The sequence below is a fragment of the Euphorbia lathyris genome, chromosome 2 (genome assembly GCF_963576675.1).
Source record: "Euphorbia lathyris chromosome 2, ddEupLath1.1, whole genome shotgun sequence".
NCBI classification, from domain to species: Eukaryota; Viridiplantae; Streptophyta; class Magnoliopsida; order Malpighiales; family Euphorbiaceae; genus Euphorbia; species Euphorbia lathyris.
Window position 1 is genome coordinate 85,247,435 of NC_088911.1, and position 16,450 is coordinate 85,263,884.

Below are 16,450 nucleotides of genomic sequence, written 5' to 3' on the forward strand. Positions count from 1 at the left end.
AATTTCAAATACTATGTTTTATAAAAAAAACATATCATAGACATTTATTTGCAAACTTTTAAACCACATGCCTATGTTTGGAAATTAAACAAACCAGAAAAATTATTTTTTTACTTTTCCCTTAAAATTAATATATTAAGCGAACACTCGGTTTAAATTTCGAAATCGAAATCCAGAATGACTTTTTTTTAAAAGAAACCCAAAATGACTTTATTCATTTTGTTTGGTTCAATCTAGAATCAAAATCTAATTCCCTTAAACATTGTTTGATTTTTTTAATGATCAGAATAATGAGTAATATTTATCAAAAATAATTTGTTAAGTAATACTCACCTTCAATCTGTATATATTATAAATTATGTGGTTTCAATTATTTTCAAATACAGATATAGCAAAAACAGACCAAAATAATAAACTATGTAAAAAAAAAAAAAAAAGTTGACATGACAGTTAAAGTTCAATTATTATGGAATATTTTTATCTTTCTATTTAGCCCATCACTATCTTACATCCCACTATTTCTCTACCCACTCTCGTTTTCCCTTCAAGCTTTCAATTAAGTGACACTAGCCTGGTATTCCTAATAAAACTTGACCTTTCCTCTTCTCATCTCGGAGAACAAATTCTACAAAAAAAAAAAACAAAATGTCAAACTTAACAACCAAAATTTCTATGCCAAATGGTCAAAAGTCCACAAAATTAACACATAACAATGCGATCAGCACAGCATCTGCATGACCAAGTGCCAATAATATGGACTACAGTAGATTCAAATTAATTAGCTAAAAGGTTTAGAGAATAGGTAACACCTATGTTGCACAGAAACTACTCCAGTAGCTTTTCCGCGTTACATGTCCATTTCCGTTTCCTAGATATGTTTTAAAGACCATACTTTAGAAATAACGTTTTTTAGTGTCCATTTCAGTTCCAGTGCAACATAGGTTAAAACTGACATTTTTCTTCTCCTTTTCTTATAGACAATTTAGAGATATATTTACAAATGATATATTATCATTGATGAAATCCTGTGACAAATCGTTCGATACCAGCAAAATCAGATACTATTTTTACATTGCAAAAGCTGCCAGGATAATTATGTTCCATGTGATCTTTAAGAAACTTGCACTGCTTCTCACCATTTGTCTGTAGCAGAAAATAAAAGAGAAATAAGAAATAATTAACTGAATAAATCAATTTAATTAACAAATTTCAATAATCATGATCTAAGATTATCTACATCATATCGTCAATAAAACCGGAATGATAACGATGATGATAAATTGAACTTTCACAAACAGTTTTTCCTGCTATTATCAATGTTTCATGTATCAAGAAAAGACACTCATGAATATCCAAATACTATACAAGCATGATTGTGAAAGAAAAACTGTATCTGCTAGCTACCATGACGCTATTGAAGAAAAGTACTCATGACAAGAAAACTTAAGATAATAAGATATGATACCTCAAAAGCAAAAAAACCACCAGGTTTCAACATTAAGGCAGCCCCATTGATTAGATGTAGAAGGTCATCCATGCCAGTAGTACCACCATCTAATGCAAGCCTTGGCTCATGTTTACCAACTTCAGCTTGTAACCCAGAGATATCGTCAGCTGGTATGTAAGGTGGGTTACTTATAACACCAGCAAGCTTTCCTTCCATATCCGTCACTGGTTCAAACCAAGATCCTTTTCTAACTTCAATTTTATCCTGATTTCACATTAAATGGAGAGCTTAAGAATGGCAACTGACGAACAATAGATATGGAGAGTCATGGAACTCTACTTTCTATAGCTAGTCAATAATACTCAACTTTGTAATAGAAACTTTTCACAATTTATATATCATTTATGCATTTTCCCTACTCAATTAGTAAACTCCTGTTACAGAATAGAGCACTAAAACACAGGGAATGTTTACACAAAGCCTAATTTCACCTCCGACCTGAACTAGCTAATTCTACATTTTCACTTACTCAGGGTATTGCATTCATTTTCATTGAAGTTGAAAAATGTTGGAGAATGATGGCAGACAAGTGAAATGGAATGGAAGTGTCTGAAAGATGTAAAGTGAAAGGATGTGAAAGTGTGTGAAAGGAAACATTCAAGAAGTTAAAGATAGATTCTGTTAGTAGTTATTGACTCGTGTCAAGTGAATAAGCAGGAAGATTGATTAGTTTGTTATAGAGTTAGTTAGAGCATCTCCAAGAGACTCTTAGTACACTCTCTAAAAATAATATAAATAATTGACTCTTAGTGATTTAAAAGTGACTAAGATATATCATTTCCAACAATACTCTTTATATTAAATCTTTATTTATTATTTTATTATTAAGATTATTATTTATTGTTATATTTACCAATAGTGTGAAGAGAGAGACTCTTCAATAATAAGTTATTAATAAAAAATGAAGTTAAGAGGCACTATGAGGTGGAGAGAGGCTCTTTATTAATAGAGAGGATGGAGAGACTCTTAGTTATTTGAGGAGTCACTAAAAAGCTGTTGGAGCTGATTTTCACCTCTCCCTCCTCAAATTTTAATTTAAGAACCAAATTAAGAGGTTGTTTGAGATACTCTTAGAGAACAATGATGTGTAATTGTACATGTACATTGTGATTTCCAGAATAATCAGTAAGGAAGTTTCATTTCTCTTCTTCCAATTACACTTCAGTGTTTTTATCATGATATAAGAGACATGGTTCAAAATTGGAGCCCCCGCTGATATTATTAGCATCATGCACAAAATGAATTGGGCGTGAGGGACGTGAGGGGTGTGTTAAATATCCCACGTTGTTAAATTGGAAAGCATATGTGAGGCAATCATCTTCCTTTGAGCTAGCTTTTGGGATGAGTGAGGCCTTTGTTTACATGATTTTCTATTTTGAAGCAATATCTTCCTAATGAACCTGAACATTTGAAGCAACTAAGTTTGCACATAGATAAATTTACCAATGGTCTAGATTTCAGTTTCTAGCACACAAAAATTTTAACAATACAAAATTCAATCAATCATTAATCAAAGAACCAACAGTAGATTAAAAAGACTCATAAACTAAGATTTACAACTAAAATAACCAACAATTATTGAATTGGAATAGAAGGAAGCCCGGCAAAACAAACATTGAAATTGCAATAAATTCACTAACCTGATGATATCTATGGACATTATAAGCCGCCACCGCAACTGCCACTGGGCTTAAATCAGTGGCAACGACTCTTCCCTGAGTCCCCAAAATTCCAGCAATCCCGAGGGCAATAGCACCACTACCAGTCCCCAAATCTGCCCACAAACCTTCTGCGAGCCCTTCATTATTCAAGATCACATCTTTCACGAGATCAACTATCAATTCAGTTTCAGGCCTCGGAATCAAGACTCCTTCTTGTACACACAAAACTAAATCACGCCAATGCTCACACCCAACTATATACTGGAAAGGTCTCCTCTCTTGTATTCTCTGGCGCCAAAGATCATACAACTGGTCGACAGATGTCCTTAGCTTAACATCCAATGAATTATTTTCAACATCCAATCGAGATATCAGGGAATGGTCTTCAAGCGAGTCTTCTAGTAGCCATTTGAGTTCTCGGCAGAGAAGAGTGGAGTCAGGGCCGTTGTCTAAATGGGCAAAAGAGGACCCAACTGAGGCAGCAAGGTCTTTAGCCCAGTTATGCCATTTAATGATGTCTGATAAAGGGGTTGAGAATATTGGTGGCCTTAAGAAGAGTGGGGTCCTGGGTTTTACTTGTAGAGAACAGGAAAACGAAGGTGAAGGCGAAGATGAACATGATATTGAATTTGAATTTGAAGAGGAGCAAACAGGTCTGAAGAAAGTGGGACGGAGAAAGGGCATGCGCGCTACAGCAAATGTAGAGCTTAGTTTCATCTTTGAGACGCCGAATTCGAAATCATTAACAATCTACTCATAAAAATCACGAGAAGAACAAAAATTTAGAAAGAGAAGAGATAAATAGTTCTGTTACTAGACAGTAATTAAAGGAAGAGGCAACTGATCCTTTTAGTCCTGGCTATATCCAAGATTTTATATTTAACCTCGTTCCATTATCTCATTTGGTTTTGGTCCAGCGGCTTAGATTTAATAAGTGCACCGAGTAGCAAACTCCAACTAAGGAAGTATGTCCCTACAAGTTAGAATCAACATCATATAACACTTCGAAAATAGGGAAAGGGAAGACCACACGATGTGTGACCTCACTCATACTTCGTGTTGGAATTTTGTGAAGTTCCTGCTTCTTTTGGGGGCTAATTCACACAATGTGTCCCTATTTCAACATATCATGTGACATGTTCTTGGCCAACTCCAATTCGGGATGAATTTTAGCCTGGACGGTGTGTTATTAAAGTCGCACGTCGTATGAGATTACTTCACTAGCAAGTTGCGGAACCTGCCATCTCTATACACCTAATAATGACTGTTCTTTCCATCCTATATTTACTATTTGGTCACTTAGCTTTAATTCATACTTTTTCATTATATTATTGTAAGTCCACTTTGCCCCTATTGTTTAGATGATGTTAGTATTATAGGAGGAGGGGTATTAGGTCCATTCTCACTCAGGATTGCTAACGTATATAAGTCTAATGTTTTTGTATGAAAGGCAAGCTTTATCAATCAAAACTTATTTCCTCCGTTAGAAGCTAAAATCTTCACCTTGAATGATATTATTTCTTTTTAGTTAAACTACAAAAGAATATTATCTTTGTTGGTTTACGATCAAAATCTTCACTATCGTTACGATCATTATCACATTTCAATTTGTCCAAATATGTAAAAATATTCATGATTCTAAATCTCCAAAACAAATTAACTTTCTATTTTTTTTTAGAGTTTTATAGTTTTTCTTTAAATTAAAAGATTAATCCTATCACTTTAACCCATTATACAGAACAAATAAGACACTATATAAATTGAGGGGACTAATCTACCATTTTTAGACGAGTTAAAGTAGCTAATTATAATCTATTAATTCATGCTAATGAGAATTAATGAACTTGTTCATTTCATAAGAAGAAAACCAAGTTTGGCATGCAACACTAAATGCAAGAGAAGAGAATGCAGGACTTTTAAGGCTTTGTTCGCTGCATGCCACCATCCTTCTCATCACTAGACACACTTTTGTATGGACAAACATAAAACTCAAGATGTTGAAGAGAAGTAAGGTATTGTAACAACTCAACTGAAGAAATTGTAAAACTTTATTTCAGTGAACATCATATGGCATTAATACAGAGACAAACACCTTTTTTATATGTTTAAAGTTGAAAAAAAGAGCAATAGTAAGAAATCCAATTGGACCTAGAAGCTAGCTAAAGCTTCAATTATTAATTCATCCAGATTTTTCCACATTTACTTTTTGCAAACAATTCCATATCCTGCAGATGAGGTATGTGTGCAGTCAAGGGTGATATAGTTCATCATGGATGAGGTTTCTTTCTTCTCTTGTGGAGAGAAAATGCAAGTTTGGCAATCTGATGAAAGAAGAGATGCAATTCTGTAATTTTCCTCACCTCCTAGAACTGGCATTGCAACACCTGGCTTTGCTGGGTTCTCAAAATCAGGCCTATAAGTCCTTCCTAAAACTCCATCTACCTTAGGCGAAAGGTTCATGAACCTGAACTGAATCTCCAAATGTACAAAACAATCATCAGCAGGTATTTGATATTTATGGATTCTATCATCTTCTTTAGTCACTGGCACCACATTCACCATAATCTCAGCACCATCCTTGAGTGTCACAATCACACTGTTCTTGCTTGACACTCTCTCAACTTTCACATCTTTCTCTGGAGAATACCATGTGGAAAGGGATCCTTCAGGAACAACTAATTCTTCCCCATTGTAACTGAACTTCAAATGGTCAATTTCAGCATCCCAAGTTGCAGCCTTAGTGGCTTCAAGAGAAAATGAATGAGAATTAAAAAGGACCCCCAGAGCTTGAATCCATGTGAAATCCCTGCTCCTGCCTGCCGGTCTGTGTCCAATGAAACGTCCATTAATCTGAAGATCAGAATCTGATACTAAGCTGAAATGTTGATCACTCTTTCCATGGAAATAGAAAACAACACCATCTCCACCAATGAAACGGGGATCAAAGCATGCTGAGCCTGGGGTGTCACAGTTTGCTTTGCGATCTGATTAAAAAGTAATTCATATCATATCATATATGAGTGACACAAAGGAAGAAAAATAGGAGATAAATGAAATAGTCTTACGCTTGCACTGAGAGTAGCATTGAGGAGAGTTACAGTTGACATAACAGACTTTAGCTTTGGGGTCTTCGGAGGAGAGGCTGGGGCATTCAGCAGGGCACTCTAAATACTTGGCCCCGCATCGGCTGGTATGGCTGCAATAGTAAGATTCAGCATTAGCCTGCTGTATAATGCCTGCTGCAAGGAAGGCTACTAGAAGGAGAAACAAACAGCTCCTGCTTAATATCTCCATGTTTTTGTTTAGTATTACAACTTAATTAGAGAAGAGGAAGCAAGGCAAGTGATGCAAAGCACCCCCTTCTTCTGGGGTATATATAATATTTTTGATGCAGGAATTGTTTATGTTGTTAATAGCATAGTTTGTGATTTAATCTATAGTTTATCTGACATTTGAAGCATGAACATGGGCTTAATTGAGGAGGATATAAGTATACTCTATCCTTGACGTATATCAATGAATTTATGGCAATGGATTTTGATAAAGTGAAATGAATTTGAAATTGGAATATTTTGCATGGCTTCATGTTTAATCAATTCAATTAGGGAGAATTACACCAACATTTGAGGAGCATCATTTTGGAAATCACTCAAAGCTACCAATAAAGAAAATTGTAAGTATATCAATATTTGATGTTATATTTATTTCCATATATTGATTCAACAAGTAACTTGCATATTCAAGAAAGTAGGCAGGGAAGATGGAGCAATATGCATAAGAATTGGAATTGCTGCATATTTTATTAAGGGATATCATATAAAAAAAAAATACTCACAATATTAATTAGTTTATATAATATGATCTTTTTGTTCCCCACCATTTCTAGCTCAATTTTTTTTTTTTTTTTTTTTTTTTTATCAAGATGAATTTTATACTTTTAAAAGTAATGGAATTCAACTGTCAAATTAATTTCATTTTTCATTAAACATTTTAGATTTTAATGGGTGCCCCTTTATTATCTTTAGTAATAAAATCTTCTCATCATGTACTTTGAAAACTGACCTTTCATTTTAAAACTAAACTTTTTTAGATTTTAATTGGATGAAGTGTTAAGAGAGGTTACGAAATGAAAGGAAAATGAATGAAAGGTTTGCAATCAAATGAAAAATAATAGATGCACATCTCATTAATATATCTAATTTATTCTTTTAAATATCTAAAATACATATTTTTTAAATATATATTCAATTGTCCAATTTTAAAAAAATTAATTCAATATATAATCATAATTAAAATGACTCATTTTTTTCTATTTTGATTTCTTTAATATGGAACAACCTCGAAACTAGAGTTATCTAAATAGATTTGCAGGAAACATTTAATAATCGAGTTGACACATATCATTTAATAACCGGGTTGATCAATTTATTAAACGGACTAACACGGTACATTTAATAAATGGGTTAATTAACATGTCAATACTCATTTATTAAACGAGTTATATAAGTGGACTCATGTAACCCAATTAACTAAATCTATTAAAATCTAATCCATATCAATTAAAATGAAAGACTTTACTTTATTGGAATTTAGTTGAAATTCCACAATTTCATGACACGTGAAAAACAGAAAAGATGAAAAAATGTAAAAAAGTGAAAAACAAAAAAGAAATGCCACAAATGAAAAAACGAGAAAAACAGGAAAACGTAAAGACAGATGAATGTGGACAACAACAAAAAAACATGAAAATTCAAAAAAAAAAAAAGCAGAAAAGGTGAAAACGATCAAATAATTCATTTTTTCGTTGTTTTTCTTTGCTTTTTGTTTTTCACATTTTTTTATATTTTCAAGTTTTTTAATTTTTATACTTATTTTTATTTTTCATCCCAACTGACTCGACTCATCAATAATAATAATACGTTTCATAGATGGTGGTGTGTTAGGTAACGTTTCAAGACAGGAGAGAGATGCCTTTAACTCAATTGATTTGTGAGTTCTTTTATAAGAACGTGAATCACTAAAAATATATTATTCCCCTTTTCCCTTTTCGTGCGTTTTCATGTCAATGGATGCATGTGGAGTCATAAGATAACAAGTTGTATCAATTGTCCTATTAATCCAAATCCTCTCTTGTTCTGCCACGTGGATTTAGAGGATTAATCATATAACTTTAAGCAAGTTCGTAGGCTCACAACACATATAAATTTAGGGGTCAATCAATTTTTTGAAGCAAGTTCACAAGAATCTTGTTAAGCGTATTATAAACAATATTTTAATTATCTTATTTATCCAATAATCTCTTCTAAATTAAGACTTTTCTCCCATTTGATTTTTAATCAGTAAAAATATCGATGCAATAGGCTAGATCTCTATTTTCATTTTTTTAGCTCCAGTTAATTATTTCATCCTAAAATTCTTATTATATTTGGATTTAAAACTTAAACATCATCTCCAAAATTTAAAAAACTTTATTATAAAAACAATATCTCTTCTACTCCTTTCTTTTCATCATTTGTGCTTTTTTCGTCACTATTCCCCCTCTCAAAATTTTCTCGATCTGTTAATGTACAAGAGATATATTAGGAACTTTAATTGTTGTTAACCCCTAAATATAATTGTCTCCATAAAGATACGTATAATCACATTCCACAATGAGAGATCAATTTATAACTTTTTTTATGAGTTTTCGATTCAGTAATTTAAAGAATTTGATTAACAACAGTAGACATATCATCATTCAATATGTCAAGTTAGCCAGAATCAAAATATTATATTAGTAAAAGTTATTTAATATGCTACCTAAACAAAATTAAAAAGTTATGATAGTAGTTAACATATCACATTAACAAACTTTTAACCATTATTGAAAATTTTATTTTACTAGCGATGTAAATCACATTTTTTTTCTAACAAAAAATATTAACTTCTTCTATTTATAAAACATATGATAAACTATGTCAATTTTTTTCTTTGTGTTTTCCAATAATGATTAAAGTCCTATTTGACTCCTATGATATTTTTTTTTTTAATATCTTATGTTCATGTGATATTTTTTTTTTTTAAATTGGTCCATGTGATTTTATTTGATAACCTTATCATTTGTTCTATGTGACATTATTTGATAACCTTTAAGGTATTCTCGTAAGTGATATTTAACATATTTTGGATGAAAAATTAATTGATTTGTTAATTTTTTCCACATGGTAATTCACTACAAGAAAACAGCTAGTTAATTACTACAATTTTGGTAGCTAATTCGGTAGCTAGTCATGTACACGTGGTAATTGTTTTAAATTTTTTTCTATATAGACTTAATATGTAGATAAATAAGGAATTAATTTTTTTTTATTTATCCGAATATTACTGAAGCCTCTTTGCTTAATATCACGGCTCCCCTATCGGATCATAGTCCGATTCTGGTAAACACGCTTACAGATATTGAGAGTCGACCGTGTAAGAGATTTATGTTTGAAAGGAAGTGGTTTAGAGAGGAAACATTGGAGGAAACGGTGAAGGAGAGCTGGAATAAGGCCGATTTTATGATGTTGCTGGATAAATTAGATACTGCGTCAAGTTCACTTGATCGTTGGGGCAGGGGTTTACTTCGTGCTGAGCGTGAGGAGGTGAGTAAGTGTTCAACTAGACTTGATCAATTAAGAGAGGCGGACTCTGGGGCAGCAACTGAAGAATATGAAGCATTAAGAATTAAATTGATTGATAAACTTCTAAAATGGGAAGACCATTGGAGGCAGAGAGCAAAAATTGATTGGTTTAGAGATGGCGATTCCAATACAAAATTGTTTCATGCTTATGCAAATGGTAGACAAAAGAGGAATAAAATTGTGAAATTACAAAGGGATGATAGGAGCTAGACGTCGAGTACAGATGAGTTATGTAAAGAGGCGATCTCGTATTTTAATAATTTGTTTGATGATGCTGGCATGGGGTAGGTAATGGGGAATGATTCAGGTAGGCGCAGTGATTCGTCATCTGTTTGCAATTTAATCAAAACAAAGGTCACACCTCTTGATAATAATAATAAATTATCTGAACCATTTACCCTTGATGAGTTCCGAGTGGCGCTTTTTGACATGCACCCGGATAAGGCCCCCGAACCGGATGGTTTTAATGCTGGCTTCTTTCAACGATTTTGGCTGTTGATTGGTCCTTCGATTTTTCAAGCAGGTAAGACTTGGTTGGAGATGGGTAAGTTCCCTCCTACTTTAAATGATTCAATTATTACCCTCATCCCGAAATGTGAACGACCTTTATCTATAAAGGACTTAAGACCCATTGCTTTATGCAATGTGATTTATAAAATCATCTCAAAAGTCCTTGCAAATCGATTAAAAGAAGTGCTTCCTAATCTCATATCAGAATCTCAATCCGCCTTCATTAAAGGTAGATCTATTCATGATAATATTTTGATTGCTTTTGAAATAATTCATAGTATGAAAAGAAATATTGGAAGGAAAAAGGGGGAGGTTGCACTTAAGATAGATATAAGCAAAGCATATGATAGAGTGAGCTGGGATTATTTGTCAAAAGTTCTCATGAAGCTGGGATTCTCGGAGGTGTGGATTGGATATATAATGCTCTGTGTTAAATCAGTTAAATATTCAATTAAAGTTAATGATCAAATTGTTGGTCCTTTTTCCCCCCGGAGAGGTTTGAGACAAGGAGACCCACTATCACCTTATTTATTTCTATTATGTGTTGAAGGGTTGTCTGCTTTGATGTTGGATGCAGAAAGTAGGGGGGTTATTCATGGAGCTAATGTGAATAAAAGGGCACCCTCAATCTCTCATTTATTGTTTGCTGATGATGCTTTTCTGTTTGTTCAAGCTAATGTTGAGGAGTGTAGGGAATTAAAAAAGTTGCTAAATTTGTATGAGCATGCTTCGGGACAAGCTGTCAATTTCTCTAAATCTGGCATACTGTGTAGTAATAATGTACATCCAATGCTGGTAGAGGGGATCTCATCTATTTTGGAAGTTTCTCAACCTATCAACACAGGTCGATATCTTGGTCTACCTTCACTCGTTGGAAGAAAGAAGAAGGTAATATTTGCATTCTTAAAAGATAAACTATGGAAGAAAATTCAATCTTGGAGATCTAAGCTTTTATCTAAAGCTGGTAAAGATACTCTAATCAGAGCAGCAGGTCAGGCTTTGCCGGTTTATTTTATGAGTGTTTTTATGCTTCTTATTTCAATTGCTGAAGAACTTCAAAAGATGTTGAATTCATTTTGGTGGGTTAATAAGAGGGATGGGTCAAGAGGGATAAATTGGTTGGCTTGGGATAAATTATGTATTCATAAAGATGATGGTGGATTGGGATTCAGAGATTTCACTGCCTTTAATTTAGCAATGCTGGGAAAACAAGGTTGGCGGTTACAGTCAGCCCCTGAGTCTTTGGTCAGTAAATTTTTTAAAGCAAAATACTATCCAAATGGGGATTTTCTAAAAGCTAGGTTGGGTCACTCACCAAGCTATATTTGGCGAAGTATTTGGGGTTCTCAGTTATTGTTGCAAAAAGGGGGGCAGTGGAAAATTGGAGATGGTACGTCTATCAATGTATGGAAAGATCCATGGTTAAGAGATTCACCTTCTATGACGATCTCAACTACAATGGTTGAGGGGTTGGAAAATTTAAAAGTAAGCGATCTCTTTATCCCTAGAACAATTGAATGGGATGTTGAACTATTACAAGAAATATTCTCGGAACAAGATGTAATGGCCATCATCCAGTCAACTCCGCGTGTATCTGGAAGAAAAGACCAATTTATATGGAATGCTTCCCGTAATGGGTGTTATTCGATTCGTAGTGCATACCGCCTTGGAATGGAGGAAATTCCAAGTAGTACACATCATAGAATTGAGGGGGATTGGCAAAAGATATGGAGAGCTAATGTGCCATTTAAAGTCAGACATTTCTATTGGAGGCTTGTTCGTGGCTGTATCCCAACTCGTCACCGGCTTAGGAGTCGGGGGATTAACATGGAGGATGATTGTGTTATGTGTACTCGGGACTTGGAGGATAATTGGCATTTATTTGTGCTATGTCCAAAAGTATTGGAAGTTTGGAGACATTTGTAGAGAGGATTTCTGTCTGAAATTATGGCACCGACCACCGACTGATGTTGTTTCCTGTTGCACAGATGCAAGCATATTTACAATTCTTGGAAAAATAGGAGGTAGTGCTGTACTTAGAGATTCACAGGGTGCTTTTATCTCGGCTCGGACAAATCTAGTGGAAGGAATTATGGAAGTTAGGGAGGCGGAAGCTTGGGCGGTCTTACATGCACTCGAATGGACCGTGGAGGCAGGTTACAGTAAAATTCTATTTGAATCTGATTCATTGACCACTGTTAAAGCTATTACTTCAGGAAGTTTGGATCACTCTGAGTTTGGTGATATTATTGGGCAATGTCGCACACTTTTATCATCTCAAAACGGTTACACTATCCGTTTTATTAGAAGACAAGCAAACGGTTTAGCTCATGCTTTTGCTAGGCGACCTCTCAATTTGCTAGTCAGCGTTACTTTGATGTTATCCCTAATGGATTTCCTCTTTCTGTGTTAAACTTTTGCCGGCTTTTGGCTCATTAATGATATTTAGCTTTAAAAAAAATGTGTATATAAAAATAATAATTAAAAAATTATCATGGGTATATGTTATGTGTCAAAAAATATGTCATATGGTAAGAGTTAATATATTGGTTAACTTTTCATCTAAAATAGGTTAACTATCATCTACGGAAATAACTCATGAGTCATATGTTTTTTTTTTTTTTATTAAAATGTTTATAACTTCATTAGATTAAAACATAACAAGTACAGCAAGAAAACAAATGTAAGAAATCAATATGTTACTAAACGATACTACAATGGCAAATGACAAGATTTTAGATAGCATCGTAAGCTTTTATTCCTAATTAATCTAAATTGAAATAAATTAAACTTCGGTAACAAAAATTGGAGAGCCAGTTGACCATAAAAGTTATTATCAAATTCCTGTTTTACTTTTCATTAATTCTGTTCGCATATTGCTTGATAAGTTCAATCCATTAAAAATTTGTTGCACCAACCCAAGACTATAAACTTTCATAACCAAAAAACATGGCCAAGTATTTATTTATTTATTTTATAGTGATTAAGAATTCAATAGACAAATCTTTCAAAAAAAAAAAAAGAATTAAATAGACAAATTATAAATTTATAAGAAGATCATAAATTGAGTTTTGATCTTCGTAAACCAAGAATAAGATAAATGAAAACAAGAAAATAAAATTAAAATAATCAAGAATTTCATCTGTTCCTATAATGTCTGTACCACAAAATTAAAAAACACAACAGTCTATACCCAATAATAAAACCCAAAATTACACCTAAATTGCTCCATTTTTGTGACTCTTGAAGATGCTGGTTGCTCAAAAACTCACTCCCATTCATACTGCAAACTCCTCCATTAAACTGCAAGCATCTTCTTTCACCTTCCTCTCCTCCAAACTCATTTATCAAGAAACATTCATATGGGTACTTGAATAAACTCAAATAATTCATGAATCTCCAGTAACTTGGAATCCTATCCTTGGATATGAAATACCCAGAAAACAGAAAAAAAGATCCAAATAGCCCTGAAATCACTGAACTTCCCATGATGAAATTAGGCACTAAAGCACTAAAACATGCTACAAATGAATTTGACATCAAAAGCACCATCCATATAACTAGACAGAAGTAAAGAAATCCATCCATATCTCCTCTTAATCCAACTAGCCAATATACTGGAATAGAGAAGAGAAGCCCCACTAGTAGAAGAAAAGGAACAAATATTATGAAATTTGATACTACATAAGATAATATTCTATATCCTCCTCTTGATGTTTCATGCATTACTATTCTTCTTTCTTGTAAAAAAATTGGTAATACTTCTGTTGTTGAAGAGAGCAAAAAGGTAAGAGTGAATCCGAAAAACCCTAATTCTGATTGTAAAGTTGCAGCCTTTCCTTTATTCTTTCTTCCAACATTTAAGAATATGGTACCAAGTAGTAATCCAGCTACTAATGCTTGTATTACTCTTGTAGCAAATAGTTGCTTGCTTCTAAATACATTGCTACAAAATCTTTCTCCTAGAATTACTACTTCTTTCGGTATCGAATTCGGATAGGATGGAAGGGTTTCTTGATGAATGCTAGAGTATGGAATGTTAATAATCCTAGTTGTTGTAGGATGATGTCCATCTTGTTCTAAATTTTCTATAACATCAATGGCGAATTCGAGGACATTGACATGGCGAGGAATGTGATGACCAGAAAATTGTAGCCTCTCTTGGAGGAAATGTAATGAACCATTATGCATAACATGTCCATTTGAAAGCAAAACAATCCTATCAAACGTTTCGAGGATGCGAAAACCGGGTTGATGGATAGTTAAGATTATAGTCTTACCTTGATTAAGTGCCATTGATTTGAGAAGAGTGATAATGTGAAGAGCTGAAGCTGAATCCAAACCTGAAGTTGGTTCATCAATCAAAACAACAACTGGATCATGAACTAAATCAACACCAATTGAAACTCTTCGCCTTTCGCCACCAGAAATCCCCCCAATCTTTGAGTCTGCAACATGATTCAATCCAAGCTCCTTGATGAGTAAAGCAACTCTCTTTGCAGCCTGTTGTTTCCCCCCTGGAAGCCTTAGAAGTGCACTGTACATGAGTGTTTCATGTACTGTTAGTAATGGAAATAGGGCATCATCTTGAGTGACATACCCGGACAATCTCCGAAACCATTTGGCATCCATAGGCCTATTGTTTACCATAATTTTATCAAAAACTTGGTGATCAGAAATCTTTCCAGCAAGAATCTCTAGCAAGGTTGTCTTCCCTGCTCCACTGGGACCAGCAATGGCAGTAACCCCACCAGGCCTAGCTTCAAAATTGACATCTTTCAAAATGAAGTTATGATTAGCATCAGAAGTTCTCCTACCAAGACAAACATGGTTGAACTCATCAAATTTGGTGCACAATTTGTAGGACAAGTTGTTGGTTTGTAGTGTGTAAGAGGTCACCGGTGCTTTCACCGGAAGTTCCATGGAGAGAATGAAGAGGGTTTGGTTAGAGAAATGAAGTTGTGAAGAAATTATGATTTGTAAGACATTGATGATTAAGGAAAGGAGATGAGCTAACATACCAAACTCTATAGTAGTAGACAAGTTAATGAAGAAACTAATAAATACAAGGCAAAAGAAGAAATATAGTTGAAATGTGAATATATATACATAGACAATTAAGTTGAAAATTTGGAGATGATTGTAGTTTTGATTGGAGAAGTGGAAATTCTGGTAAGCATTTATGGAAAGTTGAGAGAAAACCCAAAATTAAAGAAAAAAAAAGTGTTGGTGAGCTGAATATTGACTGAATAGGGTTGAGGACGTTGGCATTTTTATCTTCCTTCCCACTCTCAATTCATGCAGTGCAATTTAATGATTTTTTTTTTTTTTTGATTAATTCTATTTTCCATGTTTTAATAGAGGATTAGACTAATAAAACTGTGTGTTTCATATACTATATCTGTTCACCAAAATAAAACTAATATGAATGTCTGTTTAGTTGTTTTATCATCCGGAGTGGTTGCCAATTTGGCCACCGTTTGAATAATAATAATAATAAGCTTTACAAAAATGGGTGTTGAATGTTGATAAAAAGTCATATGTATTAGTTAAGAGTACTAAAATGGTTAATTTAGGGGCTAATAAGTTTGTTGGTGCAAGTTGTGTTACCAATTATCAATCCTGAAATGACAAGGAAACACAAATAAAATAATAGATGCAATATTATTTATAATCTAAAATTATAAAATATTTTATAAATGCTCGGTTTGAGGAGGTCCAGAAAAGCTTGGTTGGACGGGTTATTTCGGGCTTGCTTAAACTGGAAAGGAAGATTATAGATGATTTGAATGATCTTCTTCGACGCGAAGAAATTTTTTAGTATCAGAATTAAGTGGAGTACATGTGGTAATAGAAATATTTCAGTTTTTCACTGTTTTACCATTATCAGGTGGAGAAGGAATAAAGTTGAAGGCTTGCGAGATGCGAATGGTGTCTAGATTTAGGAGGGTAGTTAGTGGTTAAATCGAGTTAGTGGTTAGAAATCTCAGAGTCTTTCTCTCTCGGGACAAACAAGTTCGGTAAAGCCAGTGGATTCTATATGGATTATGGACCTTCTGGCTAGCATTGTGCATCAGTTGGATGTTTAGAGTAGAAGATTTATCCAGGGG

The 16,450-nt window shown here is 33.7% G+C and overlaps 3 protein-coding genes across 6 annotated transcripts; all 3 read right to left on the reverse strand.

Annotated features, from left to right (window-relative positions):
• Positions 1-365: 365 nt before the first annotated feature.
• On the reverse strand, positions 366-4,028 carry LOC136218802 (uncharacterized). 4 transcript variants are annotated; one of them, XM_066005911.1, is made up of 4 exons: positions 3,148-4,028; positions 1,466-1,711; positions 1,047-1,143; positions 366-625 (listed from the first exon to the last, which is right to left on the reverse strand). In XM_066005911.1, exons 1-4 carry the CDS (start codon positions 3,883-3,885, stop codon positions 567-569), a joined length of 1,140 nt encoding a protein of 379 aa, XP_065861983.1. In that variant the 5' UTR covers positions 3,886-4,028; the 3' UTR covers positions 366-566. The 4 variants fall into 4 exon arrangements, with proteins under 4 accessions (XP_065861983.1, XP_065861985.1, XP_065861987.1 ...); XM_066005913.1 differs by having other exon boundaries at positions 1,072-1,143; positions 3,148-4,027; XM_066005915.1 differs by lacking the exon at positions 1,047-1,143 and having other exon boundaries at positions 3,148-4,027.
• Positions 4,029-5,367: 1,339 nt separating this feature from the next.
• Positions 5,368-6,462, reverse strand: LOC136218043 (uncharacterized). Its single transcript, XM_066004768.1, has 2 exons — positions 6,234-6,462; positions 5,368-6,152 (listed from the first exon to the last, which is right to left on the reverse strand). Exons 1-2 carry the CDS (start codon positions 6,460-6,462, stop codon positions 5,368-5,370), a joined length of 1,014 nt encoding a protein of 337 aa, XP_065860840.1.
• Positions 6,463-13,478: 7,016 nt separating this feature from the next.
• On the reverse strand, positions 13,479-15,263 carry LOC136216929 (ABC transporter G family member 10). The gene has a single exon (XM_066003472.1). It carries the CDS (start codon positions 15,261-15,263, stop codon positions 13,479-13,481), a length of 1,785 nt encoding a protein of 594 aa, XP_065859544.1.
• Positions 15,264-16,450: the final 1,187 nt, after the last annotated feature.